The sequence below is a fragment of the Argiope bruennichi genome, chromosome 9, assembly GCF_947563725.1.
Source record: "Argiope bruennichi chromosome 9, qqArgBrue1.1, whole genome shotgun sequence".
NCBI lineage: Eukaryota > Metazoa > Arthropoda > Arachnida > Araneae > Araneidae > Argiope > Argiope bruennichi.
Genome location: NC_079159.1, coordinates 3260414 through 3282963, shown reverse-complemented (window position 1 = coordinate 3282963; position 22550 = coordinate 3260414). Strand labels below are relative to the sequence as shown.

Genomic DNA, 22550 nt, shown 5'->3' with positions numbered 1-22550 from the left:
TGTCATCAAGGGGCATTTGCTTTTTATCACTCTCCATTTTTGGGAAAATTGAAAAACAAAATTTCCTTGTACTTTCTTTTTGGGGAAATGTGAATTCCATTCCTGGCCACTGAACTATTTTCAAAATTTTTTATTTCTTATGAATGCTTATATCTACTTTATATGCCATCAATGGTCATTTAATCCTTTCCTCTCAATTTCAAGAGATTTTGGGAAAATAAGACTTTGACACTGCCACCTTCATTCTAATATGGTTGGTAAGCATAATAATATATTGCTTATATCTCCAAGGAAATAAAAAGAATAAAAACACAATACTCAGTAATACGTTACACTGCACATTAGAAATCGCATCTAATGAGGGGGGGGGGGGCATACACACATACACAAAGTAGTGAAATTTTACAACTTGATCAAGCATGGAATAAATGTTTTGAAATATACTCCATGAAGTCCTCATCTATATCTTGGCCAATTCAATTTTTTTTTAACATTTTTGATTTGATTGCAATAAATGTTAAGATAATTTATAAAAAGACAACTGAATATAAAAATAGTTGCTGTCATTTTATTTTTGATATGTCTAAGAAGTTTCCAAAGCTATGCCTTTAAAATTCACAAAACTTCTACTTCTAATTGGAAGAAAATTAAAAATTGTGTGTGACCTCTTTATAATCAATACCAAATAAATTCATACAAAAGCAAGAAATGGAATATTAAAAAAAATGTTACAAATATTTTATAGAATTATGCATATTTAAAATAAAGAAATCAGTAATTTCTGTACACTGTCATAATGAATAATATATTTATATAGTGTTTGGTAAATTTATTTCATTGTGAGAAAATTTATAAACTATTGACAAATTTAAAAACAACTAGAATATTTGACTATTTTAGGAATTTTTTATGTTTATATATCTTTTGTTTACATATGTTGACAAGTTCAAAAACAACTAGAAAAATTCAAAAAAATTTAATTCATTTTTTTATTTAATTATCTTTTGTTTACATAGGTTTATTTACTAAACAAGCAAATTGTATACTTATAAGATTTAATTTAATGAAATATTTTATATATCATGCTTGTTCTTTTACTTCAAACATGCAGTCAAAATGACCGCTGTTTGTAGTTATTGGTATATAATTTTTCTATGGTCTACATAAATCTTTTGAGTTGGTATGATAACATTCTTACTTTTCTTAAAATATGGCATTGCATTAATTAAAAGTCTGTAGTGTTGTCTGGCATTACTTAATACTAAATAAGCAAATTTGTTTTAATGCTATTTTTTTTATTGATGCAAACATATAATATATATGAGGGTGACCCTTGAGAAAGTCTTCAGGCCAGATTCTTAATTTCTTCCTTTTTGATTCTATTTATATTCTTTTTGCTTATATTAACTTGGTATTTTTACTAATTTGGTTATATATATATATATATATATATATTCAGGGTGTCCAAAAACCTTGACCACAGCTTTTATTCCTTAAATATTGATCGTAGACATATATTGTAAATTACAAAGTTGCATAAAAAAAAATGCAAAATGTTATGAAATCGGTTAAAATTTTCAGGGGATTAAACTTTTAAAAATACAAAATTTAAATTTTTATATGGACCCCCCCAAAAAAATTCTCAGAGTAAAATGTGCCCCATTCTCTAATAAGGTCATGTACGAAATTTCAGAATTTTATCATGAAGAGTCTCAAAGATATGTTAAAACAAAGTTGGAGAAGGATCAATCACAAATTAAAATGCAAATGTTTACAGCTTCATTGCAAATGACGCGACGCAGGAATACATCATAAGAAAATTAAATATGCTTCATATCTGTAGTTTTAAATACTAATTTTAAGTTTAATCCCCTGAAAACTTTAATTGTTTACATAGCAATTTGCACCTTTTTTTTTTATGCAACTTTGTAATTTATAATATATGTCTACGATCAATATTTCAGGAATAAAAGCCGCGGTCAAGGTTTTTAAGACACCCTGTATGTATGTGTGTGTGTGTGTATATATATATATACTTCTGATTCTTAATCAAGGACAATATTTTTTCCATAACTATTTGAATTTTAAATATATTTAAAATTGATATATCAAATTTTTATGATGAACAATGGTTTCTTTAGAATGTATGTGAATATAAAGAGGAAAAGGTACTCAAATATTTTTTTATGCATTTCTGAAAAAATTTAAATTTGGTTCTTGTAACAATGTTGATATTTGGAATCTTTAGATTGCTGTGCTCCTGATGGATACCCAAGGAGCATTTGATAGCACATCTACTGTGAAAGAATGTGCTACTGTTTTTGCTTTGAGTACTATGTTAAGTTCAATTCAGGTAAAAAGTTTTAATTCTCTTTATTTATTAAAATTGTTTTAATAGTGTAGTAATTTTACTATTTTAACTAATATTTGATATCCGTTTGATTTTCTATTATATAGTCGTGGCCAAAATTGTGGACACTTTTGAAAATCATTGTTTTCTAATTTTGTATGCTTATTGAAATAGTTACATTTTACAAAATGCAAACTTATGTATCATTTTAAAGAAAATTTAATGCTGATTTCAATATAAAAAGCAAAATTCAAATATTTGCAAAACCTAAATATATATATATATATATATATATTCTTTTATCTGAATAACAAACACAGTGATGAAATGGATTGTAATTTCTAACTTTCCTGACAAATCACTTTCTTGTTCTGGGAAGCAATCAGATGTTAATAACAGCTAGCAGAAGCTGGTACCATATTTAATGTTAAAACAAGTCATTATTGTGCTTTCTTCTGTAGAAGGAAGATTGTTTTTTATGTAATCAAATTGCAAGTTAGAAATTTTTTTAAACTTTTTAATGTATAGGTGGAATTTTTGAAAATGTTTATAATATTTAGTCAAGAAGCAGTGACATCAAATAAAAGAATAGATTGGACACCTAGAAAGAGTACTAATATTATTTTATTACATGAATGTGATCTTTCTTATGTTGAAATTGCAAGATTGATGGATGTTTCAGTGACTACATCTGGAGTCTGAAAGTTTTGTTTACGATATCAGAAGACAAATTCAATAAAAAACAGAACAGGAAATGGGTGAAAAAGGTGCACCATATCTGTTGATGACAGAAGAATAAAAAGACTGTTAACAAGATAAAAGAATGTCATCAGCTGCCATCAGAAGTCAATTGAATGATGCTGGCATTTATGTCAGTTCAAGAAAAATCAGGTGAAGATTATTAGATATTGAACTTAGAGGTAGAATTCAACAAAAAAATCCTTATCTCAATTTACAACAGCGTATAAAGATTACAGTGGGCAAGAGAATGCATTAATTGGGCAGATGATCAGTGGTCACAAGTTACATGAGTTATTAAACTAATGTTATTCGGTAGTGATGGCAAAAATAAGCAAGACAAAATAGGTGAAGAGCTATGTCCTGACTGCATTCAGGCAATTATGAAGAACTCAGTTAGTGTTATGATTTAGTCATGCATGTCAGCAGACAGTATTGATCTCCTTTATGTTATCGATAGGACATTAAATGCTAGAAAATACATTGACACTATTCTAGAGCCAAAACTTAGACCTTCCATCAGTAATCTCTTTCCCAACAATGCATCATTTATTTTTCAGCAAGATTCAGCTCCTTACTACACAGCAAAAATATTGAATTAGTAGTTAAATACAAAGAGTATTGAATTATTATCATGGCCAGGAAGCAGTGATGACCTCAGAATTATTGATTACTTATGGCATCGTTTGAAACCCCTTGTACATATGAAGAGTTCATCAAATAAAAGAGAATTAATTGAGACTATAATTGTTTCCTGGCATTGTGCAATAATGAAAGAACTTAAAACTCTCGTCAGCTCAATGAAACATCAGTGTGAAGCTGTAATAAAAGATAAAGGCTGCCCTACTAAATACTGATAACTGACTACTGTCATCAGCATCTAATGCATCTTGATACTTATTCCACTCTACTTTTTTTTGTATTGAAATCAGCATTAAATTCTCTTTAAAATGATATGCAAGACTTTGCATTTTATAAAACGTTACCTTTTCAAGCATACAAAGTTTGAAAGCATAAAAAGTTTCAAAAGTGTCCACAATTTTGGCCATCACTGTATATAAAAATTTCTGTTATTCATTCTTATTTTGGATAAATATGCTTGCATAGATTCTGGTGAATATAAATAAGTAAATGGATATTTTATTGAAAATGTTTTTTCTTCTTAGGTTTATAACTTATCACAAAATATCCAAGAGGATGATCTGCAGCATCTGGAGGTAATTGTAACTTTTGGCTATTTAAAAATTGCATAAATTTTTAAAAATACAATTCAATGCTGAGCTTGATAATTTAAAACATTCTGTGTATGAAAGTCAAATATATTTTAGATTTTTTTTTTTATTACTTTTGTTGATAATTATATAAGAAAGAAATCTCAGAATGCATTATTCGCTGTTAATTTGTAAATAGAGGTATATGAGAAATTGTCTTTTTGAAACTGATGAAACTCATTATTTTTGTTATAAGCAAAGACTGCATACAATCTTTTTATATTATTTAATCTACCACCTTTTGCTTATTAAATAAAATGAATTTAGAACTGTAGATATTTGATGTGGATGTAGTTGCAAAAATATTTTATTTTCTGTTACTACTGATATACTAGAGTTCTGTTATGCATGCTTCAGCTTAGGATTTTGGCAATTCTAAGGAATTTAAATATTGTTAAAATTTATAATTAATGTAAGGTATTTAATATGCTTAAAAAGTTATTTTTTAATTAAATTTCCTCGTTTTCCATTTGAATGCAAATTTCATGAAGTTTGCAGCAAAATATTTAACAATATAAAAAACTGAATTTGTTATATGAATCATAGAAACACTTTGTGGGAATAAACTACATGTTGCATATTTTAAAAGTATGTGGGATTTAAAATATTTTAATTCTTTAAAGAATTGTATTTATAAAATGCAACCAGACAACTTTTCCAACTTGCCACCTAGCAGCCACTTGATAAAACTTCAGTCTGTGCTCTGGAGTCATAGATCAAGCATGATGTTTACCCCTGAGAATTGTACTTTTCCTTAAGTGTTTGTATTAATTGTTTGTCCTATAATTGTTTTTTTTTTTGTGTGTGTGTGTGTGTTATGTCTTTTAATGTTTCATTAAAAAGATTTAAATCATTTAAGCTTCTTTCCTTAAGAGTTTTGTTTTTCTCTAGCACAAATACTTTTTGGCACCCAACGGTAAATAGTTTTGTTTAAGGTTACAGAAATAGCTCCCCAACGTGTGGCCTGAATGATTTTTCCCACTGAAAACATCCATGTTTAGACTCCAAAGCAGGGGCATGTTTTTCCTTTTCAGGTTATTATTGCACATTCATCCTGTCATTTTCGAAATTCAATCCCAAATTTTATGCAATTTCTGTCCTGGAGTTGATGCATATAAGCCTTAATCCCGAAGCTGTTTTGCTTGTTAATAAATCTTCAACCGAAGAACACCATGGCCTTCCTGGCTGAAAGCACAATTGATGATCTAAAGGCTCTATCTATGGATTTCGGAATTAAAGTGACAAGCGATATGACGTTTTTAAACATCAAAGACCTCATGACTAAAAGTGTATCATATGATGCTAACTTCTGTAAAATTCGTCTTGCTTTTATACAAAAGAAATCAGAGGAGGAAAAAGCTGCCGAAGTTAAAAGCGTCGAAAAAGAATGTGTTTTTGAGTCAGAAAAGTTGAAGATTCAGCTTGAAATGCAAAAATTTTTTCAAAAGGTGACAGTTCAGGAAACTAACCAACCTTGAATATATATTACAAAAATTATCCCAAGAAGAAGATGAAATAGGACTCTATTTGACAATATTTGAACTTCAACTAAGATTCTTAAGCATTCCAGAATTAGAATGAATTCCTTATTTGATAAGCTTATTGCCTACTGAGATAACTCAACTTATTGAGAGAGAAGATGAGGAAGATTACCATAAAGTTAAAGAAATGCTTCTTAAGTGATACAGATTAACTGCAGATCGTTTCGGATAATTATTTTCGCAACACAAGAAAAGCCCAGATACAACTTGGAGGGATTTCTACTTTGAAATAGCATCATATTTTGAGAGCTGGATGACAGAGCTTAACATTAAAGATTTTGAACAGCTTAAGTCTAATTATTAGCGACCAAATTAAGAAAAAAAACGCCACCTGATCTTAAGGAACATTTATTGATTCATGGGCAGAATGGAATCAGCCTTTAGAATTAGCAGAGAAAGTGTATTCCTATGAAAATAACTGTCAAGGTTCTAAAAAACACTGAACTCCAAATAACAAACAAAATTTTAGAAGTAATTTCACAACAACAGAGAGAAGATCTAAGTCCACTGTGACATCAAGAGAAGATAAACAAGAAAAGACAGCAAGAATTGTATTCTCCAAAAAGACAAACGCTACCCCTGAAAAAAGAACTATCCAATGTTATGGATGTGGAACACTAGGATATATACAATCTAAATGTCCTACCTGCTCGGTATCTAAAGGGAAAGTTAAAGCGTCTGTAAACAGCATTAATTTATTTACATTTGAATGTTTTGATATCTCCTAAGAGTTTAATTGTTTTCAAAATTTGTGAAGTGGAATCTGTTTTATGTGCTGATACCGATGCATCTCACTCTATTGCTGTAGAAAAGTTATTCCATATGCTATAAAGCAAAAAAGTAAATTTTGAATCCAAAACTGTTTCTTTGACACTCACTGATGGAACACAGAGTAAAGTACCTGCCTTGACTACGGTTGTAAATCTTGAGGTTGAAGGTAAAGTCATACTAACAAAACTAATTTTTTTACCGGAAGCAAAGGGGAACAGAACTCTTGTAGGTACAGATTTTCTCCAGTCCGTCGGAATGGTTCTCGATGCTCCCAATGGTAAAATGGCTTTTCTGATAAAAACCACAGATTCAGTACTCTTTTTACAAGGTACCTTCCAATAATGAAAATTACTTAGTTGCTGACTCAAAAGAAAAGATTGCAGAAATGTCCAGTTCTATTCAAGTTCCTGAAACATCATCTACCATAAATCTTCGAAGTGACGAGGTAAGCATCTAATTAAGAGTTGCTTTGAACCAGGGGAAGAACCAGCACCCTTTGATGAACACCACATTAATACTGGAAATAGTCCACCGGTTGCAGAACCACTTTATCAAATGAATCCTGCAAAAAAGAATTGGATATTCTCTTGGCTGATGGCATAATTGAAGAATGTGAATCCCCGTATGCCAGCCCTGTTGTTTTGGTGCCTAAACCTAATGATAGCATGAGGCTTTGTGTCGACTTTCGCAAACTTAATGCCACTACTGTTGCAGACACGTATCTCCTACATTGTATGGACGATTTGCTCACAGAAACTAAGTCTACAGCGTATATGTCAACCATAGATCTCAAATCCGGATATCAGCAGATAAAAGTAAATGAAACTGATCACGATAAAACAGCTTTCATTTGCCCATTTGGAACATATAGATATTTGCACATGCCTTTTGGACTACGAAATGCACCCGCAACTTTTCAATGTCTGATTGACAAATTTTTAGCAGGCCTAAAGAATATTTTTGCTCTATCTTATTTAGACCACATTATTATTTTATCAGAGACTTTTGATAAACATTTAAGTGATTTACAAGCTGTTATTGAAAGATTTTCTTTGTTTAAATATCATGCTAATGGAGAAAAATGCCATTTTGCTTGTGACTGTGTAGAATATTTAGGTCACTGGATAACCTCAATTGGAATAGAATTTGATCAGGAGAAAGTATCCACTATTCAAAAAATTCCTGTGCCAATTAATGTGAAAGAAATTCAGTCCTTCTTGCAAACTTGCTCATGGTTTAGAAATGTTCCAAACTCCCTTGTGATGTATATTACAAGGCCTCTTAATTATTATAATTACTAATAATCTTACTAAATAATAATCTTACTAAAAAGAATGTACAATGGATTTGGGGTCCTGAACAACAAGAAGCATTTGAAATCTTGAAGAAAAGATTAATAATACCCCCAATGTTAAAGCAACCAATGCCATTTCGTGTCCGAACAGATGCAAGCAGTTATGCTCTTGGAGGCGTCCTTACCCAAGAAGAAGGTCCAGAGGAGCCTATTATTGAATATGCCAGTCATCTGCTTATCCCAGCGGAACAGAATAACTCAACTACAGAAAGAGAAGCTCTAGCAGTAGTTTGGGCTCTTGAGAAATTTCAAGACTATGTTGAAAACAAAGAAATTATAATAGCATCTGACCACCAATCTTTGAAATGGCTTATGAGCATAAGCCATTTCAAAGGTTGGTCGTTTCATTCAGGTCGTTTGGTAAAATGGGCTCTTCAGGTCCGATCTTTTAATCCCAAAATCGAATATATGTCTGATAAGTCTAATGTTCTTGCAGACATGTTATCTAAGCTTACCAATTTAAATGAAGATATCCCTTGTGACGTATTTGCTATATCAGCTGATTTTCCAGTGAGATGGCCTAGAGACATTCGAGAAGAACAGTTGAAGGACGAAGAACTAAAAAAGATAATTGACTGTTTTATAAACAGTTCAAAAGATGAGATGTGGCAGACCAAAGAAATTCCATGCTGACTCTTCGCCGAGACAACGTGCAAGCTAGAGGGGGAGTCGGTAACCAGACAACTTTTCTAGCTTGCCACCTAGCGGTTACTCAATAAAACTTCGATCTGGAGTCATAGATTAAGCATGATGTTTACCCCTGATAATTGTACTTTTTCTTAAGTGTTTGTATTAATTGTTTGTGCTGTTATTGTTTTTCGTGTGTTATATCCTTTAATGTTTCATTAAAAAGATTTAAATCATTTAAGCTTCTTTCCTTAAGAGTAATGTTTTTCCCTAGCAGGAATAGTTTTTGGTGCCCAACGGTAACTAGTTTTGTTTAAGGTTACAAAAGTAGAAATAATGCAATATTAATTTGAATGGAAGAAGCACAGATACAATGCTTGTATATTTAGCCTTGGACAGATTGCTGATTCTTTGCTTTCTTTTCTTTTTTTTTTATAATTAATTTTTTCTATTTGTAGATTGTATAAATATTTCAGATAACAAATGATATGTAACTCAACTATATTACTCAATATTTTTGAGATATAAAGCAGTTATTTTCTGATCCTTTGTTTATTCTTGTCTTTTTATTTAAATATTCTCAGTTTGCTCTAGAATTTGAAATTAACATGGTTGGGTGTATTCTTTATGTGCAGTTTTGAAAACATTATGTGTATGGTATGGTTTCTTTGGCCCAAGGTGTAATTTATAACAAAAAGCTTCAATATTCATAGGTTTAAAAAAAACGAAAGATTTTAAGATTTAAAAAAGAAGTTGTAATTAAACAAGAATACATTTTTAAATTGTCAAATGTCAAAAGTTTAAAATATTGTTTTGACAATTTTTTTTTCTATGAAAAAAAAATGTTATTCTAAAATTTAGAAAAATGTTGAGTGAGATTTTCTCATCCATCAGGTCTTGCATATGTAAAATAGACAAATGAAAGTGAGTCAAGCAATCTGAAGTAAGATTAGGACACTGAGTAAGAATATGGGCAACAGAATTGACCACACTACAGTTCATGCACTAAGGATTTCGCCCTCCAAAACAAATTTTGTGTGTGTATCTTGTGTGTCCAATGTGAAGACAAATTAGTTTATTATATGTAGGAACATGGGCTCTATTTTCATTGTTCTCTTAATTTATTTGAAACAGTCCCTGGTTCAATAAAAACAATTTTGGTGTGTTCTTATGTTCAGCATTTTTAAATGTAAATTTATTTAAAAACTACTGTAAAAAAATAATTTAAAAAAAAGCTTGTGCTTGATGTTAATCGAAGCATGCTTCAATATTGAGTAGCTTTCTGAGTATTTTTTTTTAATTACTTGAATTTGAACAGTTTAGTTTTATAATAGTTGTCTACTAGATTTAAAATAAATTATTGCTCAATATTTCGAATACCTTGAATTGACTGTTACTTGAAAAATGAATTCATTGTAACTAATTTATTTGTAAGAAGAAGAGGTAGAAAGGGAATAATAGTTTCTATTTATGTATAGCATCAATTCAATTCATTCTATATTCAATTTACAAAGAATGTTTTTTTATTATTATTATTTTTAGATCTTGAAATATTATTAGCTGTGGATTCATGTTTAATAAATTCAGCATTAAGTGTTTTGAATGAATCTTAATGCTTTTAATTTCAAAAAGCTTTAATACAAAAAAGAAAAACCCTGCTTATATTTAATGTTTTTTTTTTAATTTAATTCCAGTATGATGATGTTTAAATATCTTTCTCTCCTTTTTAGTTGTTTACTGAATATGGAAGATTAGCTATGGAGGGTAGTGATGATAAGCCTTTCCAGGTATCCCCCCCCTGCCATTCTTCCTTATTAATGTCTTTTTTTTTTCTTTTATTAAATATGTGATGCACTTAAAGTTTAGACATTAAATACTTTATTTTGCATAACTGGTAAAAAATTGTTAGTTATTAGTATAGAAAAGTGAAATATATATTTAGCTTCTTTAAATTTGCTGATTAATTTGCATTATTAAAATCTCTCTCTCTCTCTTTCAAAATAAGCCAGGTTTTACTAGGAGAACCACATTCTAAATATTGTCTTTTTCTTAGAAACTAATGTTTTTGGTTCGAGATTGGAGCTTCCCATATGAGGCAAAGTTTGGTATTGAAGGAGGACAGTATATCCTAAACAGAAGATTGGAAGTATGTTGCTTTCTTCTCTTTTTAATCATGGTTCACTTATTCATACAGAAACTAGATGAAGCAAAAATTATATTTTTCATTCTGTTGCAAAGCAAAGCAGAGATTTTGGAAGCAGATTAAAATTTTTACTCATAGGAATGACTTCTGTTATTTCATTCTCAACTTAATTATACCTGAATTATTCTAAAATATTATTTTTCTGTTTTTGTATGAATCAAATCAAAATATTTTATATTTGGGATCTAAAAGTTCCTTAAAAAATGATGCATGAAAACTTTTTTAAGGAAGTAATTTGTGATATCCAAATTGGTGAGATTTGGATATTTTGAATGACTGGTTTAACTGTCATGCATTCTGATGGTCCTAGCCTGACCTGTTTGGCATCATCCAACAAACCTGTGTATAATTTTATAGTTTTTGCTTCATATTCAAGTAGGAAATCCATTTTAGCTTTACTTTCTTAGAAATGTTGTTCATAATTATGGAAGCTTAAAATTTTTCTTTAAACTAAATGGAATATAGTTAAGAAGTTCGTTTATTTTACTTACATAATTTATGGAAAATTGTTAAATTTAGAAATTTTTATAACCTAATTAATCAATTGGGTCACTGTTTATTTTACAGATATCTGAGAAGCAGCATCCACAACTTCAGCAACTTCGTAAGCACATTCGCTCTTGTTTCAAGGAAGTGGAATGCTTTCTCATGCCTCATCCTGGCTTTGAGGTTGCCACCAGCCCCAACTTTGATGGCCGTCTTTCAGGTCAAATGTTTTTTTTTTTTTTGTTGTTGTTGTTAATTTTTTTTTTTTTTAAGTTTTGTATTTATTAAAATTTAAATTATCTATTTATTTGTTTAGATATTCGGGATGAATTCAAGCAATATCTGCAGGATTTTGTGCAGCTTCTCTTGTCACCCTCAAATGTAATTCCAAAACAAATTGGGGGACGTGATATTACTGCCAAAGATCTCATTAATTACTTTAAGGTATTTTCTTGCAAGAGTATATGTCATGAGTTTTGTAATTTTTTTATTTCTCATTTTGTTTTATGAAATTTAATCAATGATACATGTGCTTTATATAGTTTTTTGCTTATATGAAAGCTGACATATTTTGAGAATAAATTTTTAATGGCTAGGATAAGTGTGTGCTGGGACTGTGAAATTTTTACTTTCGAAAATTCAGAAGTTTTGGATTTTCTCAAATTTTGTCTGGTTAGATTAAAGGTGCAATATAGTTTGTAACCTAACAATTGCAGCAAGCCAGAAAATTACAGTTGCTGTTCTAAAGAGTAAAAATTGAATGATTACCAAATGAAATGTCTGTGATGGTGGTCATTTGTTGAATATTTCTTGAGCTGAATGATGAGATCATGCTGTAATCTTAAGTTTGACCTGAACCATCTGTCCAGTATGGAATCTATGCATATTATAAAATGAAGTCTCCTGAGAGTGTCTGTATGTTTGAACCACAAAAACTCGAGAAATAGTTAATGGATATTAGAGATATTTATACCATTTTGTAGAGCATTTATTGGGAAAGGTTTTAGTACATTAAAGTCATATCAAAATATAAAAAAAGGAGTTTTGTAATTGTGATTTTAATTATTCTGCACATGCGTGACTTGATTTAAAAAAATTACGGGCCTGATTTAAATCTTCTGCTAGTCCAACTCCATAAGGACTGCAATATAGCTCTGGCTCTAACTTCCTTGGGCATTGCTGCAACTTTGCATAATAGTGGCCAGACGGCTCATTCCGTTTTAAAACTGCCGCTTAATCTTGCAAGTAAAGATACCCCAACATGCAACATCGCCAAAAACAGCGGCCAGGGAGTCCTTTTGCAGCAGTGCAAGTTAATACTATGGGACGAGTGCACATTATCGTCACACAAGCATGTATTAGAAGCTTTAAATCGCAGCCTGCAGGACATCCGCGGTGATGGGCGGCATTGTCATTTCGCTCACAATGACCTGTTTGCAATTTTAGTAAGCACTTGTAGACTATCAAATTCCCCTTTCGCTGTGGGATAAATACAAGGATGTTTTATCAAAGATATCGTACATAGGCTGGATGGCACTCACAATGACCTAATCATTAACAGAGCTTAGGTATTGATTGAGGCGCAAGATGCCTAGTCAGTTCTCATACATATACATCAAAATTTCCACACGAGTGAAGTCACAGTTAATAGCTAGTTCAACCATATTTTAAAGATTGATGCTCAAAATTCAGAGAATCTTTTTGATTATTTAATTTTTAATAAAGGGGAGGTATCTGAAATTATTAGGCATTTAGGAATAAATAAATGAATTTTCAAAGAGAATCGCATTGAATTTTTTGATTGCATTAAAAAAAAAAATTATATCTAAAGAACTGTCTTCCTTAAATTTTAATGCTTGAATTCTCTCTACATGGTGAAATAACCAATTCAATTGCTTTAATGAAAGTGGCTGATAATTTGCCGACTGTAATTTCACATAATGAAAAGTTTGTTATTTAAGAAAATCAGACTATCAAATAATTGTTCTCTTCCTTTATATAGGGGTTAAAATGTTGATATTAACTTTTAAACTGAATTATTTCTATTAACAGATGAGAAAATGAAATGCCTTGTATTGATAAATAATTAAATCTGTTTTTCTTGGACCCATTTTTGACTTTCAAAAATGTGCCCATGAAAAATAAATTTAATTATAAGTCCAATGAAATATGTGTCAGTATTATGACACATATTATGTATATTTTTAATTTAATTTTTATATAATAATGCATTAACTCTTTGATTTTGTTTTTCACTGGAAAAAGGTGTATTCATCTAGGTTGATTAATTGACAGCACCTGAAAAGAAATCACCTCTATAAAATTCAGAAATTTTATAACGCAATTTATTCCAAAAAGTCATTTTTAATAACTAATGTAGTGGAATGAATTTTTAGTTGTAATTATATATGAGAAAGACATTTCACGGTTTATTGTTTATCCAGGTCTCTTAAAGATCAAGTAAAATAAAGGGCATATACTTGGAAACATTTGAAATTTTTTCATTATATATTAATTATATTTTCTCTGTTATTCCAAATGTTGCATAGATGCAAAACACTTGTAGAAGTTTGTTACATTTACTCTGAAGTTGTTGTACGCACTATGTAATTGTTGTATCTTTGTTTGCTAATCTGTTTCTTTGATGCAAGACATTTTGACATAGCAGCAATAATATATATTAATTGGGTGGCCAACTGACTAGGAAGGAGGAAAATTAGAACAGTCAGAGAGTTCTGAGAGATCGGGAAGAATTGGGGAAATTTGTTCTAAAACTGGGATTTTTTTGTTTAGATAATTGTTATCATGATCGACAATTTGCTATCTTTTATTATGAGTACAATGAAACAACGTTGGCAACTAGAGAAAATCTGTCAGTTATTGAAGTTAGAAATGGAGACCTCTATTCTATAAACATGCCAGGTAACAGGATGCTTATATTGTCACAAAGAGGAAGATCTGTACATAGTTAGCATGGCTGAGAGATTTAACATGAGCTTGCAAAGCGCGAGGTTCGCGGTTCAAATCTCAGCAATAACATTACATTTAAGGTTGGACTTTAATTTAAATTTATTGTTATTCATTGGCTAATGTAATAGAAATTTCTAGAACTTTCTGTAAACTTCTATATAATTCCTGATTATTCTCTGAAGTTATAAATTTGGTGTTCCACCAGCTGTGGGATCATTTTTTTTTTTTTTAACCTGCTTGTTAGGAGTAGCTTAAAACGAAGAAACTTGATATTGTGTTACTCTGTGACTTGTTTTTTTTTGTATCCTCATGACAGAATTTAAATTTAAGATGGATCAAAATTTTGGCCATGTAACATTGTCAGTACAGTAAGTGTCTTAAATTTTGATGTGATTCCATCTTGTTATGATGAATTCTGCTTCTGCTGACTGTTTTAAAACAGAATACCTTTTCCTTACTTGTCTTCTTAAATCCTATATTATGTATATTTATCAATAGCTTTTTTAAATAATTCATTATTCCATCATTTTCTTGTATAACTTATGATATTATCTTGATTTTCTGATGTTTTTTTTAAAAATTTAATACATCCTTTTTAGATTGCATTGCAGTTGAAGCTCTGTTTAGCATTTGTGCTTTTAGTCAAAACAACTTCGGGTGAATTTGCAGTCGAGAAGAAAAACAAGAAAATTTATTATGCACTTTATTTATTATATATGTTAATTTTCCCACAAAAGATTTTTAGGGCGAATATGGGCCCTGGAATTTAAGGACTTTTTTTAATTAGAAGATGTTTATTTATTTCAATTTGCAATTTCACTAGGGTTTTTAACTTTTTTTTATTCATTTCTTAGGTTTATGTAGAGATTTTCAAAGGTGGAGAACTACCTGAGCCAAAATCAATGTTAAATGTAAGTACTTCTTTAGTATTTTTCTTTCCGGTAATCTTTTCTTACATTATAGACATTGATGTATTACTTTTAATTACTCAGTATTTAGAATATGTATCAAAATCAAATAAAACAATGTCTAACATTTAAAGAAAAATATTAATTATATTTGGAAATGTTTAGTTATGTCACATTATATTTTGATTTGTAACCTACACTAATTTTTACTGTAGTTACTAGAAAACAATTACCCCCCCCCCTCCTTCTTTTAAATCACAAATTTCAGTTTTTAGTCATTAATTTTGTCATGTGCAGAACAAGGATAGTTATAGAAAATATAATGATTTTTCGCTTTATGGAATCTTTTCACCTCTATTCAATTTTCATTGTAAAAATCTTAATTTTTTTACTCTTAAAGTTTAAATTTTTTGTTGTTGCTGTTATTGTCAAGTGTTACAATCTTTTTTAAGGAAAATTTAAAAGATGCATTTCTTAAATAAACTTATATTAAATCAATTTTAATTTTATTAATATATATCTTTGTGTTATCCTCCTTAGGCCACTGCAGAAGCAAACAACTTATCTGCTGCTGCTAATTCAAAGGAGTATTATAATACAGAAATGGAAAAGGTTAGTATGTACAAATTTTTTACCTGATCAGATACTATATTCAGTTATTTTGTTTTTGGAAAACATTGATGCTGCAAAATAAAAATGTCATTTATATAGTAATGGTAAATTAGCTGTCTACTTATCATAATTATGACACTGCATAATGCATGTATTAAAGAGAATTATTTAGAACTTCTGTAATTTTAGAATTGAACAAATTTGGCATAAAATAACAGAAAAAACTCTCTATATATAATATAAAATACTAAAATAAGAAATGTAATTTTTATTACTTATTGCCAAGTGGCATCACTTAAATGTAAACAAAGTTTCATATGAAAGTTTCAAACTTTTCATTTACTGTTTTTTTAGTTGCATTTAATTCAAGCTTCGCTTAGCTATTTAATGAACCTGTAGAAAATTTTTGAAATTCTTCCAAGAGGACTTGCTTGTCTTATCAATTTAAAATGCTTAAAAAAAAAAAAAAAATTAGAAATTTATCTTAAAGACAGTTTTATCCAGCATTAAAATAGGATTAACTGTTACTTAGTGAATAATTGCTATGGTTGTATATGGAAATAGATATTCATATCTTCCAAAATTATTACCTCGCAAAAATGGTTTTTTCATTATCTTAAAATTTAAAAAATTATTTTTTGAGTGATATTGGTTTCATTTCTGTATAATTTTTTAAGCATAATTTGGTACACAGCGTTTTTTTAATGCTCGGGTGAAATTCAAACTCATTTGTCAAAATGCTCAATAAAGTGTTTTTGTCAATGTTGAAAATTAACATTTACAAAATAATATTTTCCTTGAACATTAACTCCAAATTAGGATTTTTACTTTTTTTTTGTGCTGTTTTTACATTTTTTTAATTTTACATTTGCTTTCATCGTAATTTATAGTAGACCTGATTCAATTATATATCTTTGAGTCATATCAAATAACAAAATAAAATTTAAAAAAAAGATGCTATTTATTTATTTAATATCTTAAATACTCAGTCATGTAGGTGAATTATCTGGTTGCCAAAGGCGGTTAACTAATATAAATTGTGTAAATACGATTTTTTTAAAATTTTGCATAATAGTTAATAAATAAATTTCAAACATTATTGTTTTTTCCTTTTCTAATAAATATTCTATTTATAATATAGGTTTGTGGTGGTGATCGCCCCTATATAAATCGGGATGCACTACATAGAATGCATTTTGAAATTCGCCAAAATGCCTTATTGAAGTTTTCAGAAACAAAGAAAATGGGGAACGAAGAACTTGAACACACATATAAAGAAAAGTTAGTGAAGGTTTGTATACTGCTCGAATTTTTTTAATTACTTATCGAAAAAAGTTGAGTGGAATCGAAATTTTTGGATTTGTGTTTTACTATTAATTGAGTATTTAATATCCATCTATGTTGATGTCTTATGAAATTCGAAATTAGATTTGCTTTAAAAAATTGAAAGACAAATTAATTTGTAAAATTTTCTGTATTTCTGAAACTAAAATTTAAACATTCAAATTCAATTGGAAAAATATATGAAAGCTATATAAAAGTTTGAATAAACTATAGAATGTTCTTGTACTATATATCAAACTAAAACATGTTGTTATGAAAAGTTCCGTAAAAAATCGATGGTTTTGCTGTAGTGGGTGTATGGTGACACAATCAGTAGACCTTAATAACAAATAATGCCATTTATTAACATGAAGGCACAAATACACAAGCAATACACAGCAACATTTACAACAAACAGCAGCCCACAAATAGTAATTGGTAATAAACAACCACAACTGCACATAAAGTGGCCAGACAGAACCCAGCAGGTAGAGAGAATCCATTTAGTTATTCTCTAAGGTCTTTTCACTGTTCTATTCTTCACTGTTTCCTCCCTTTAGCTGTACTCAAATGCTGACTCAATACATGACTCGATGCTGCTTCAAAACAACATGCAAGACTCTCGGTGTTTAGCTCGATTCTCAATCCAATAATTCTTTGAGTTCCACTTAACACTTGCGCTTCACTTGATTGATCCAACTAATTTGTTCATTGACACAACTCTGACTAATTGACGACTTGGACTGCTGTCCTTTTATAGCTTCTAGATCAGGGCACAGGAGATTTTCGATCAATCAACATAATTCTCCTCCTATTGGTCCTGCCACCAAAATTTCTGAAGATTCTAGTATCATCCATTTTGTTACCAAGCACGAGGTTCATTGATGTAGTATTCGATTAATATGCAATAAAGCTGTCCGTAAAACTATCTTTCCTACGATGGGGTTAACTGTGCTAGGAAGCAACATTACATTCTTAACAATATTGGAAAAAAAAATAATAAATAAATAAATAAGAAATTATTTTAATCTCAGTTGTTAAAAATTGTCATAATACAAAACAAATGTTAGATTTATAGACAATGCTGTAATCTATTCCATCTATCTATATATATATGCAATGATATCTCTGAATTTAAATCTTAATTAATTCCCTAATTATTATTATAAACCAGCCCATGTTAACTTCATTCTAAAATGATCTCTTAGTTCCTGATCCAATTCCTGTTTTTTTTTTTTTAATTTTTTTAAATTTATTTATTTATTTATTTTTTTAACATATGCTTAATAAAATTGCTGACTTCCTCATTCCCATGTCAGGAACAAAAATTGAAAAGAAATAAATCTTTTTTATTTTATTTTTAAATTGAAAGAAATAAAAATTATTTTATTTCTTTTCAATTTAAAAAAAAGTTTAATTCATTATGATTCAATGTTTATAATTTCTAAATATGCTTTATTATATTTTTTGAAGGCCACCATGACAACTTATCAGCGAAGAATTATTGCAATACATCTTGGTTGTTTATTTAATTATGCTTTAGTTGAAAAAAATTATTAAATTCTATGATTAACTGTTCATGAATAATTTCATTTAAAATTAGTTAGTGGCTCTAACAGGAAGTTAAATGTAGAATTATTCATTTCAGGAAATTGACGAAATGTATGAAAGTTTTGTCAAATTTAATGATGGCAAGCAGATAGCACATGCAATCCGAACACCTGCTACTTTATTGTTTGTTATTTTCATCTGTTACATCAATTCTACTCTTTTGCAAGTGATTGGATTGGAAGCTTTTGCAGTGTTCATTAATTTGTTCATGGTTATGGCTGTGGTTGCTCTTGCTTTATGGGGATATTCAAGGTAAAATAATTTTTCCATATATAATATTTATAAACATAGTGCTTACCTTTTATCCAGATGCTTATATTTTCCTTCTGATGAGGGAAAAAATTATCCAATTTTACCATGTTAGATCTGCCTGACTTATAGACTTTATTTTCTTTGTGGTGTACTGATACTGATAGAAATACTGATACTGGAGAAATATTGATAGAATGGAGAAAATATATCCTTTCCATTTACTTGACTCTTTTTTCACCTCTTTTGGCTTATTTAGATGGAAGGGAGGAGTGATTCTTCCTTTTTACAAATAATTGTATGTATTTAAATAATGTTGTTTTTAACATTGATGAATTGGTGTTTTCCTGTATGTGATTACTTGTTTGTTAAGCAGTTGTTAATTATATTTCAGCAAGATTTAGTAACTTGTTTTGTGCAGAAGTTTAGAATTTTTAACTATATTCCAGAAATTATATATTTCATTCCTTGTGGACTTCTAAAGTGAATATACTGAATGATTGAATGCTTAGATTTGCAGATTTCTATCAAATTTCAACAAAATCCATTTCCATAATTTTTATTATTATTATTTTGTCTGTTTATCCGAGTACAGGTGAGCACAATAACTTAAAATGCAAAGCACTATATCAGTAAAATTTGGCGTACAGTTTTAGCATCTAAAGTATATGTACGAATATTTTCAACAAAATCAATCCACCTATTGACTATCTGTTGGTCTTTATATTCACATACTCGTAAACACTGTAACAGAAAAATGCAACAACTTCAATAAATTAAATATGGTAAGTAATCTTGTTTCTAAAATTATAGCTCAGTTACAAATTTTGAATTCAATTGGCCAACCAAAAATGTCTGAGCATATTCTCAGTTGTTTTTTTTTTTTTCACTATACTGAGCCTCTGAAAATAAAAATCTGTGTATTCCTAGCTTTCACAGCTTTGTCCAGGGTTCCTACATTTAATGCCAAATGGAGGGGTGATGATATTTTTCTTAAGAAATATGCAGTGAAATTTTGCAGAGACATTTTCTACTATTACCACATGTGTTGCTGGGTGTATTAAGCCATATTTTAAAAAATGTATCAGAGTGATAATCCACTTCGGGCTATTAATGCATCTGATATTTATAAATTAATAAAGCTATGATTGTGTTCTTTTTTTAAAAAAACAAAGTTTTGAAATAAAAACTTAAAAATATTAAAAAATAAAACTGAAATTATTTTTTCAATAAATTGCTAATGCTAGTGTTATTTTTTTAAATAGTCCACAATTGATAAAAGTGTGCAGGTATAAAAGGGATCAAATTATTCTTACATTTCATAAAAAAGATATCTGATAAAGTTATATGCTTTTCAAGTATAATTGTCAGTAGCTTATTAAAAAAAAAAAAAAAAAAAAAAAATATTGGAATGCATAGTAAATAAATCTCCAATACATTTTGTGTCTGTAAGAAATTGTTTTGGCTGATGACAAGTAAGTATGAAAAAAAAAAAAAAAAAGAAACAAGTTTCTGTACTGTACTTTCATCAGAAAAGATAAAAAGGTGTTATTCTCATGGAGTTTATAGAATTTTAAATCAAATCATATCTTCTTTATTTCAGTAATTTTAATATCAGGAAAATGAGATTGTTATTTTATCTTTATTTAAAGATCATAAATTTAAAAAAACAAAGCAATGGAGAGTTTTGAAAATTATTTTTATTCTTCTTCATGGACAAGCATTTGTTGAAAGAAGGTTCAGCGTTAATAAAAATATTGAAGTGGGAAATTTGAATGAAAAATATTATTTTATAACATGTAGTCTGTGACCATATAAAGCAGTCTGGCACAATCCATTCAGTAAACATTATTAAAAAAATTTGAGAATTTTGGAAACCTCAGCCCATTCAAATATTGTCTGTTCTTAAGGAAACAAATGGCAAAAGATATAGATGTCAATGCTATAAAATTAGAATCTGATTTTTGAATTTCTTTAAGAAAAAAAGAAATTTTTCTTAGAAATCCAAATTTCTGAAAATGAATCAGTCTAAAGCTTAATGCACATTTTTGGCAAGCCAGACACTTTTCACTACAATTTTTTCCCGAGGAATTGGACTGTTAATAAAGGAGCAGTATAATCTCTCCCCCCCCCCTTATACTACTAACTGTAGTGCAATTGAACAATTTAAGATATATGTTGAAAGTCTTTTAATAAAATTTTTCCAAATAAAACTTGCATAAAAATAACTTTGTTTCATTGTTGGTGTATTATATTTGATTATTTCTGGTAGTATTTATTCTATGTTTATTTGTATAAAATTTGTCACTGACTTAGTTAATATCTAACTTATTTCATCAGACTCGTTAATTCTATAATTAAAAAACAAAACCAAAACTGTTTTATGGTTGTTTTTTATTTTTGCTTTGCTTATTAAAGTGCTAATATATATATATATATATATATATGTATATATATATATATATGTATGTATGTATATATATATATATATATATATATATATATATATATATATATATATATATATATATATATATATATATAATTAGTCTACACATTCTGTCCCTGTTTTTTTAAATCTTCTATTTTGTTGCCATGGCCAAAGGTCATTGACTTAGAAACATTCAGCATCCTTCAGAAAATTATCCTTTTTATCTGTAAAATTATCTTCATCTCCTGGAGACTTACAGCATTACTACAAATTCATAAAATTATTTTATGTTATTCAGAAGTGAATATTTTATTAATATGCCATTTTCGGTTTTATTATTTTATCTTATTAACTTATGCTTCTTCATATTCATTGCAGATTTTGGAAATGTTGACGAATTTTCTGTAACTTTTAAAGATAATTTATGATAAATAGTGTTTAAATTTATCTTATATTTTTTGCAGGTATACTGGAGAAGCTCAACATATAGGGCTATTCATTGATAACTTGGTAAACGTAGCCTTGAATAATGTAAGTATTGTAGATTTTGGAATGCAGAGTAAAACTTGCATAGTTTATGGAATAACAGGAGAAATAAAGTACTTCTGGGATTTAAATTTTGATTCCTTAAAATTCTGTATAAATTAATCAATACAAGCTTATACAAGTGAATCTATTATGCATATTTATCAAAAGATTATCAAGAAATAAGATAATTAAAAAATATTATTTATAAATTATTTGATTTCGTAGAAAAATAAATGGAAAATATTTAGAATAGTGCTTTAATGTTATATGCAGCTGAGTAGACAGAGAGGAAATCTTTAATAAGTAATGCATGCACTTGATTCTCTAAAGAACTGTAGACTATTTATTTTCTTTTTAAAATAAGATTAAATACTTTACTATATGCCCTTGTATTGCATCATACATTTAAAAAAAAAAAAATTTAATTGTACTGATTCAGGTATATAATAAATATGTGATCACGAGGACAATGCCTTGCCAAAATAAAGTGTCATCTGGGTAGATAGAAAACAAAACAATTAAATGGTTGAATTTATGCACATAATGATAACTTAATCGTGAATGCATTCTTAAAATG

General features: G+C 28.9%; 1 protein-coding gene across 2 annotated transcripts in view; it reads left to right on the top strand.

The window, feature by feature from the left end:
• The window catches only part of LOC129983698 (atlastin-2-like), a 32775-nt gene that overhangs the window by 5080 nt on the left and 5145 nt on the right, over positions 1-22550 (top strand). For both annotated transcript variants that reach the window (XM_056093285.1, XM_056093286.1), the window contains exons 4-14: positions 2249-2353; positions 4255-4305; positions 10383-10439; positions 10706-10798; positions 11423-11561; positions 11658-11785; positions 15166-15222; positions 15760-15831; positions 16973-17122; positions 18803-19017; positions 21910-21976. In XM_056093285.1, the coding sequence (XP_055949260.1) occupies positions 2249-2353; positions 4255-4305; positions 10383-10439; positions 10706-10798; positions 11423-11561; positions 11658-11785; positions 15166-15222; positions 15760-15831; positions 16973-17122; positions 18803-19017; positions 21910-21976 (1134 nt within the window). The remainder of the gene's footprint in view (positions 1-2248; positions 2354-4254; positions 4306-10382; positions 10440-10705; positions 10799-11422; positions 11562-11657; positions 11786-15165; positions 15223-15759; positions 15832-16972; positions 17123-18802; positions 19018-21909; positions 21977-22550) is intronic.